General features: G+C 34.5%; 1 protein-coding gene across 2 annotated transcripts; it reads left to right on the forward strand.

Annotated features, from left to right (window-relative positions):
* The first annotated feature begins 116 nt into the window (after window positions 1–116).
* Window positions 117–5,796, forward strand: LOC7493223 (cinnamoyl-CoA reductase 1). Of its 2 annotated transcripts, XM_052451093.1 has the most exons (6): window positions 194–490; window positions 613–767; window positions 1,088–1,273; window positions 1,573–1,925; window positions 2,539–2,734; window positions 5,746–5,796. In XM_052451093.1, the coding sequence occupies exons 1-5, from the start codon at window positions 352–354 to the stop codon at window positions 2,720–2,722; spliced, it is 1,017 nt and encodes a 338-aa protein (XP_052307053.1). In that variant the 5' UTR covers window positions 194–351; the 3' UTR covers window positions 2,723–2,734; window positions 5,746–5,796. The 2 variants fall into 2 exon arrangements, with proteins under 2 accessions (XP_002303845.1, XP_052307053.1); XM_002303809.4 differs by lacking the exon at window positions 5,746–5,796 and having other exon boundaries at window positions 117–490; window positions 2,539–2,971.
* The last annotated feature ends 2,982 nt before the right edge of the window (window positions 5,797–8,778 follow it).

Raw genomic sequence — 8,778 nt, forward strand, 5'->3', positions numbered from 1 at the left:
ACATGGTGACGTGGTGTTGACGATTCACAATACAAAGACTCAGGCTCCTCCTTCACAAACCTTAATAAACATAATAATAATAATAATAAGAGAAAAAACTAGAAAAAGAAAAACAAAGAGAGAATCCCTTTCCTCTCTCTCAGAGGCGAATATTTACCAGTAGTAGGTGAGGATGGTAACTTCTAACCTTATAAATACATCCACTCCACCATGTCTTTCCTTGTAACATCCACTTTTAAATCCAAGATAAGAAGAAAACACGCCTCCTCTCTTCTTTGTCTCTGTCTGTTCTCCACTTTCCCAGTCACCAAACTCGTATGCATATAATTACATTTATCTAAATATAACAACATGCCTGTTGATGCTTCATCACTTTCAGGCCAAGGCCAAACTATCTGTGTCACCGGGGCTGGTGGTTTCATTGCTTCTTGGATGGTTAAACTTCTTTTAGATAAAGGTTACACTGTTAGAGGAACTGCGAGGAACCCAGGTTAGTTAATGGTATTTAAGCACTTTTTTTTTTTATAAAAAAGATTGTGTTGTTTAATTAATTCAATGGTAGGAGTAATGTTTATGGTTTGTTTTTCTGTTTTTATATATAAATATATACAGCTGATCCCAAGAATTCTCATTTGAGGGGGCTTGAAGGAGCTGAAGAAAGATTAACTTTATGCAAAGCTGATCTTCTTGATTATGAGTCTCTTAAAGAGGCTATTCAAGGGTGTGATGGTGTTTTCCACACTGCTTCTCCTGTCACAGATGATCCGGTATGCTTCCCTTTTCCCTTTGTTTTCCAGTCATTAAAAGATATGGATCTGAGAATATCAAGAAAAGAAAATAAAAAAACACTCATACAGCTAATTTTAGCACAAATGTCACTAACTCACGTTAGGCTTGACCGTTCTCCACCAACAAATTCACTTTGTAGTTGGTGGGTGGAGGGATCCATTGGGGCCCACCCCACCTAAAACTTTGCTCGGCAGTGAAATTTCTAATTATAGAAGGGTGACTCGAAATCAATAAAAATATTACATGGTAACTAATGGTGGTGGTTTTGATGAGATGCTTTTGTTGATAATAATTAAAGGAAGAAATGGTGGAGCCAGCAGTGAACGGGACCAAAAATGTGATAATTGCGGCGGCTGAGGCCAAAGTCCGACGAGTGGTGTTCACGTCATCAATTGGCGCTGTGTACATGGATCCCAATAAGGGCCCAGATGTTGTCATTGATGAGTCTTGCTGGAGTGATCTTGAATTCTGCAAGAACACCAAGGTATCTAATTAATTAAATGCCAAGTTTTCCTTCTTGTCGACTAGTCATATTTCCTAGCTAACACCTGAACCAATAAATTCTGTGCAATTGAGATGTCAAAGAATTTTCATGCATATTTCTTAGACATTTGGTAGGTATAGCTAACCCGTTCTTTGTTAAGTTGCCTTATTATAATTGAAAATTCACTTGACAAAAAATTCAACGAGTCACATCTTATCTAACCCCGTTCTGGTAGCTTTCCATTGATTCGATTCATACCTAACCTGAGAGTAATGGATTGACCTGAAATGGAATTGCAGAATTGGTATTGCTATGGAAAGGCTGTGGCAGAACAAGCTGCATGGGATATGGCTAAGGAGAAAGGGGTGGACCTAGTGGTGGTTAACCCAGTGCTGGTGCTTGGACCATTGTTGCAGCCCACTGTCAATGCTAGCATCACTCACATCCTCAAGTACCTCACCGGCTCAGCCAAGACATATGCTAACTCTGTTCAAGCTTATGTGCATGTTAGGGATGTGGCACTAGCCCACATTTTAGTCTTTGAGACGCCTTCCGCCTCCGGCCGTTACCTTTGCTCTGAGAGCGTTCTCCACCGTGGAGAGGTGGTGGAAATCCTTGCAAAGTTCTTCCCTGAGTACCCCATCCCTACCAAGTAAGTAACTATTATTTTGAAGAATTTCATGGAGTAATTACTCAATAAAAGGGTAGTTGACCGAGTAACAGGTGACACAAAAGCATTAAACATTATGACATGCACTAATGGTTAGTCACTCAAAAAAACTACCATCAAAATTGAAAGAAAAGCTGGGAATGGCATTTGAAATGGCAAAACAAATAAATATGATCCTGCTTTTGAATGACCCAAAGGATGAAATTGTGGTGTGCGGCGGTTGTTGTACCAGCTTTGACTTGTATTAATCTGAACCAAAAATCATGAATAATCCATTCTCCTATGGTATAAAAGTCTTTAATCATCAATAAATTTGGAAAGCCACATAAAACAAGCGGAGCCACAGGGTCCTCACCAACCCCATTGTCTGTCAAATCGGGACCAAAATGAGTTTCTCTACCAACCCAAGTTATGATTGGATACTGCACAAAATTATTGGAAGAGTATTGGGCCCTGCTCCTTCATCTCATACAATTATATGCTAAATTCATCTCTCTAAATGTGATTTGCTCAAGATTAGACAAGTGGAAGGAATATTCCTAGTTGGGTTACTACTTGATAGGTCATAAGAAACAGTTTTGTAATGTATTTGCAGGTGCTCAGATGAGAAGAACCCAAGAAAACAACCTTACAAGTTCTCAAACCAGAAGCTAAGGGATCTGGGTTTCGAATTCACCCCAGTAAAGCAGTGTCTGTATGAAACTGTTAAGAGTTTGCAGGAAAAGGGTCACCTTCCAATCCCAAAACAAGCTGCAGAAGAGTCTTTGAAAATTCAATAAGGCCTCTTGGAACTATTTATTAGGATTGTTCCATACCCCAAGTTTGGATCGCAAATGCTAGGGAAAGGAGCATATTAAAGAATGCCAATGTGCAGGTGTTTTAGTATTTTACATGAAGAACTCTGATTATCCTTGTGCTTATAATAATTTTTTTCAAGTGAGTGTCTTCAAATGTTCAACTTGTATTTGTGGTTGTCTAACTTTATCCAGTTTCAATATAAAAGAGGAACGATTCTATGTCTTACACAAGAGCATCAACTTTGACCACACAACTGGCATATGCTTTGTTCAATTTTGAGACCTTAACCTACATGATAGGTACGCTAATTTCAATGAAGGGAATCCACCAGATATGATGTTGACGCCATGTATAATCAGAAGATGATTGTATATTAGTGGTGGAATAATCATCCTTGTGATATTTAAGTAAGAAAACAAATTCAACAACTATTTAAATAAATAAAAAATTAAAAGAATAAAAATTAAATATGACTAATAATAAAAAATTAAAGGAGGATGGAATTGAAATAAAATGAAATTTAAAAAATTAATTAAAATAAAACAAGAAGGAATAAAAAAGAAGGAACAAAATCAAAAAGAAAAATAACTTGAAGGGCTAATCTGCAAATTTAAAGGGTCAGTTATAGATTACTAGGAGGAAGAGAAAAGAAGGGGGGCGAAAAAAGATTGTCGGTGTTTCACCAGAGGTTTGTTGACCGTACATGTGTGAGGAAGAAGAGGAGGTCGAAATGAATCAAATAACATGATAGAAAAATGGTTTTCACCATCCTCCACACGCTACCTGAAGATGACGAAGTGGATAAGCTCATGTAGGACCAAAAATCAAGAAATTATTATTAAAAAACCAAAGTAAAATGATGTATAAGCTAATGTAGGCAAGCTTTTGGAATTTTGATTCAAAAGATAATAGTATGTAACAAAAAAAAATGAAATATAAAAAAGTTCTTAAACCATAGTTAAATGCTTTTTTTTTTGTTTTTAAGGGCAATAAAGTGATTTATTGTAAAAAAATCTTAAAAAAACCGAAATGCTCCTAAATAATTTTAGAATAACAAACGAACTAAGTAAGAAGATCAATTTACTCTTTAAAGGGCAGTTCATTGCAATTTTTTAAAGGGTAAAATAATCAATTCACTATTACAATCTAAAGAAATTCAAGGCATATTCACATTCCACATGTTTTAGCTTTTCCTTTTCATACGGCTTAAGATTTGACTCGGTTTTAGATCCCAATCATTGAGTTGTCGGGTCAATTCGTTGATCATCGAGTTAACTCGGGTGAATAATTTTTTCTAAAACAATGTTATTTTAGTTTTTTTAAAAAAAAATTCTTGAATTAATCTGATCAAATCTTACTTGAATTTATAATCAACTGGGTTCCAAGTCTACAAATCAAGTTTATCGAATTTGACCACATGAATGTCCAAAACAATCTGAAGTAAAACTTGATATGGTGAATTCGCTAGACTAAGGTCGGTAATAATTATGATCCACAAACCAAGCTGCACTGCTGGCAAGTAGCAACTACTATTTCATTTTCATTGATTGTTATGATGATTGACTGTTATGATGTCATGGGCTGATATTACAGGTATGCATGCATATTTCGAACTAAGATGGTATTTGTTGGAAACCTATCATGTTTGAGTGTGGGAATTATGTTAGTTTCTTGTAAGTCAAAGGATCTCTAGCTAGAGTAAGGATCTTAGTTTTTCATCCTTGAAATCTTGTCCAATTAAGCAAAGAAAAAGGAAGAACTTCTGTAGATATGAACTGCATTAGATTGGAAGCATTTTTGAGGAATCTTGAGCCGTTTAATTTCCTCCAAATGATATATTTTAGACTTGACCTGAGCACGGTAGAGAGGCCATCATCACAGAATTACAAGCAGTATTTTCCAAGAGGCAGAAACAAATAAGGGACTCCATAAGAAGCCACCAGAAAACAACGTATACAATAGCCCAAATCCAAGCTTCAGTTGAGATGTCCATTGCCAGATGGCCTCAATGTCCAAAGAAGAAAGAGAGGACATTATGGCCAGATCGTTTGCTTTCTTCAGTGCATACTCTTTCTTGTGGAAGACGGATCCAAATGAAGCCACATCTTCAGCTGATGAGTACTGGTTGGCTATAATTATTGGCCACAGCCACACCTTCTATCAGAGGTCCAGTTTTAGGAACCTGTCATTTTTTGAGTGTGAGAGTTATATTAGCTCCTTGCAAGTTTCGTTCACAGGATCTCTAGAGCAAGGACAGTATTTTCCCATCCTTTTATGTTGCCTAGAATTTAAAACTTTTGTGAGGATATGAACATAATTAAATGGAAGCATTTTTAGGGCATTTTGAGTCGTCTAATCTCACCAAAATGATGTGTTTGGAGTTGACCCCATGCAGTAGAAAAGGTCATCACAAAAGAAGCCATATTTTCCAAGAGGCAGGGACAAAAGGAGTAGATACATTCATGCCCTTTATCCAATCAATTTCCACTCAATAAAAGAAAATCAAATTAGATTTTAATTGAGTAGTCTAAGTTTCACCAAGATAATTTCCACTCGATTTTTTTTAAAACCCAGCTCAAGTCAAGTTTAAGGTTGATTTCTAAAACAAAGTTTAATAAAACTCTCTCCAGTGATTCCCTTACATTCAATTTTTTTAAATATTTTGTTGACCTCTTTACTTAGAGAGTGAAGGTTAAAACCCTTTATCCAATCTTTACCGAGTAAATTTATGAGGTTGTTCAAATATTTTTTTTATTATTAATGTGGGTATCCGGATTAGCTTGCGTGCGCATCTTAATTAATCCTACGGGTTTTAAAATTAACGATCTTGTAAACCTCCAGTGATCTTGATGAGACTCAAACTCGTAATCACTGAGGTTTTAAATTCACCTCAGTAAAACAGTGTCCGTATAAAACTGACTGTTAAGAGCTTTCAGAAAAAGGGTCACCATCCAATCCAAAACAAGCAGAAGAGTATGTGAAAATTCAATAAGGCCTCTTGGACCTATTTATTAGGGTACAGTTCCATACCCCAAGTTTGGATCGCAAATAGTATTTTACATGAAGAACTATGATTGTCCCTGTGCTTATATTAATTTTTTTTCAAGTGAGTGTCTTGAAGTGTTCCACTTGTATTTGTGGCTGTCCAAGTCTATCCAATTTCAATATAAAAGAGGAACAATTCTATGTCTTACACAAGAGCATAAACATTGACCACACAACTGGCATATGCTTTGTTCAATTTTGAGACCTTAACCTACATGATATTGATAGGTACGCAAATTTCAATGAAGGGAATCCACCAGATATGATGTTGACGCCATGTATAATCAGAAGATGATTGTATATTAGTGGAATAATCATCCTTGTAATATTCAAGTAAAAAGGTAAATTTCTCGTTTTTAATCTCCTTCAGCTGGACACGTCCTAGACTCAGTCTCTTGGATGAAAAGCGTCCATCAAGGTTATTAAATCCAACCCCGTTTATGATTTGGCCAAGAACAAGGTTATGGTTGGACGGAGATTAGGTTGCTTAATCAAAATAATTTTATCTCGTGTTTTTTAAAATTAAAACAATATTATTTTAAAAAATTAAAAAAAATTAAACTTGATTTTAATCCAGTAGTCTTAATAGAGTGAAGGGTAAAACCCTTTTGTCTAATCTTTGCTGAGTAGGTTAGGTTGACTAAATGTTGTTCGTTGGCTTAATAAATGATAGAAATCTTGTAATGTGTAATGAATAGAATATAAACCTCAATAAAAGAAATAGATTTCTTAAAAACTAATAAAGTTAACTATAAATTTATAAAAAAATAAAAACTAGTAAAATCTCAACAGAGACAAGGATAATGAGCTACAGGCCCAGAGCTCTAAACCTCATATAAACAAAGGAAAAAACCCAAACCCAGTCTTCTTTGTTTACTGTTAGGCCTCATACTAGGCTGGATTTGAATAGGGTATCGCTGGAACCGTTGAACAATAATCAGATGAGAGGAGAGCAGAACCAGATGTCCAGTAAGGATCACAGCCCAGACACTAATCTTACAGAGGAGTTTGAAGTTTTTGTAGGAAAAAAATTGGTAAATTAATTGTGTTCAATCCAAGATAATTGACTTAGGAAAACTCTTTAAACCTTGATTAATATTTTAAATTTATAACCGTGAAATTGCAAACCTGGGTTCAGTTAAAAAGTTCGATTCTTAACCAATTTAATACTGAATGATGATGAAATTTAAAAATAAAATCTCTAAATTAAAAAACTCACTATAGCAATAAAATGAATGAACATTAAAATGAAAGAACAAAAAAATAGAGGGTGAAATTGAAAAAGAAAACAAATTCAACAACTATTTTAAATAAAAAAGAAATAAAAAAAAATAGGAACCAAATCTGACAAACTAAAAAATTAAAGGAGAATGAAGTTGAAAACAAAATCAAATTTGAGAAGTTAATTGAAATAAAACAAAAGGGAATAAAAAAAATGATAAAATCAAAAGAAAAATAACTTGAAGGACTGTTGTATAAATTTGAAGGGCCATGCACAAACTGCTAGGAGGAAAGAAAAAAGAATGGAAAAAGAAAAGGTCGACAATGCTTTACTAGAGGTCTGTTCACCATACGTGTTGTGTGAGGAGAAAGAGAAGGCCGAGATGAATCGAATGACACAACATGACAATGATTTTCACCACCGAAATCAGCTGCACACGTTGTTCGAAGATGGCAGAGTGACTGACGCTTGCAAAGCACACATAACAACTTTTTTTATTTTTTTTATTTATGAAAATACTACATTGCCCCTAGGATCAAAAATAAAAAAAATTATTAAAAAAAATTATTAAAAAAACTAATGTAAAATGACAGATAAGCCCATGTAGGCAAGCTTTTGAAAATTTGATTCAAAGGACAATAGAATCATTACACTGTAACAAAAAAGTATGAAATACAAAAATACCCCTTAAACCATAGTTAAATGTTTTTTTTTTTAGGGCAAAAAAGTGAGTTACTGTACAAAAATCATGAAAAGACCGAGATTCTCCTAAACGATTTTAGAATAACAGATGAACTAAGTGAGAAGATCATTTTACCTCTGCAGTTCATTGTAATTTTTTAAGAGTAAAATAGTCAATTCATTATTAAAATCCATCGTAATAGAAGATATATTTACAGTACATTTCCCTCATGTTTTAGCTTTTCTTTTTAACACTCGACTTAAGATTTGACTCGGTTTTTTATCATAATCATTGAGTTGTCGGGTCAATTCATAGATCATCGAGTCAACCCGGGTCAATATTTTTCTCTTCTAAAACAATATTGTTTTAGTGTTTTTTTTTTAATAAAAATCTTAAATTGACCTAATCAAAATCTCACTCAAATTTTTGATCAACTAGATTGCAAGCCAGCACAACAAATTGATCGAATTTGAACTACAAGCATTTTCCTTGCCTTGACCTGAGCATTTTCACCAAATGATATATTTTAGACTTGACCTGAGCACGGCCATCACAGAACTACAAGCAGTATTTTCCAAGAGGCAGAAACAAATAAGGGACTCCATAATTAATAAGCCACCAAAAAACAACGTATACAAGCCCAAATCCGAACTTCAGTTGAGATGAGCATTGCCAGATGGCCTCAATGTCCAAAAAAGAAAGCGAGGACATGGCCAGATCGTTTGCTTTCTTCATTGCATACTCTTTCTTGTGGAAGACGGATCCAAACCAAGCCACATCTTCAGCTGGTGAGTACTGGTTGGCTATAATTATTGGTCACAGCCACACCTTCTATCAGAGGTCCAGTTTTAGGAACCTGTCATTTTTTGAGTGTGAGAGTTTTAGGAAGCTGCCATCTTCAGCTGTCATTTCTTAAAAATTTTAATGTGGTATTTGAAAATTTTAATATATATATTATATATTTAAAAGAAATTATATTTTTTTAATATAAAAATAACATACAAATAGTACTTTTATCTTATTCTTAATTATTTATGTTTTTAAAGAGGCAAGCTGTTGTTCCTTGCCAATTAAATGTGATGGTCGGA

The sequence above is a fragment of the Populus trichocarpa genome, chromosome 3 (assembly GCF_000002775.5).
Source record: "Populus trichocarpa isolate Nisqually-1 chromosome 3, P.trichocarpa_v4.1, whole genome shotgun sequence".
Classification (NCBI taxonomy): Eukaryota; Viridiplantae; Streptophyta; class Magnoliopsida; order Malpighiales; family Salicaceae; genus Populus; species Populus trichocarpa.

Excerpts from the sequence above, each read along its gene's own strand:
- LOC7493223 (XM_002303809.4), top strand. The coding sequence starts at position 352 with ATGCCTGTTGATGCTTCATCACTTTCAGGCCAAGGCCAAACTATCTGT. Across the intron at positions 491-612 it reads AGGAACTGCGAGGAACCCAG|CTGATCCCAAGAATTCTCAT; the intron begins GTTAGTTAATGG and ends AAATATATACAG. Across the intron at positions 1,274-1,572 it reads AATTCTGCAAGAACACCAAG|AATTGGTATTGCTATGGAAA; the intron begins GTATCTAATTAA and ends ATGGAATTGCAG.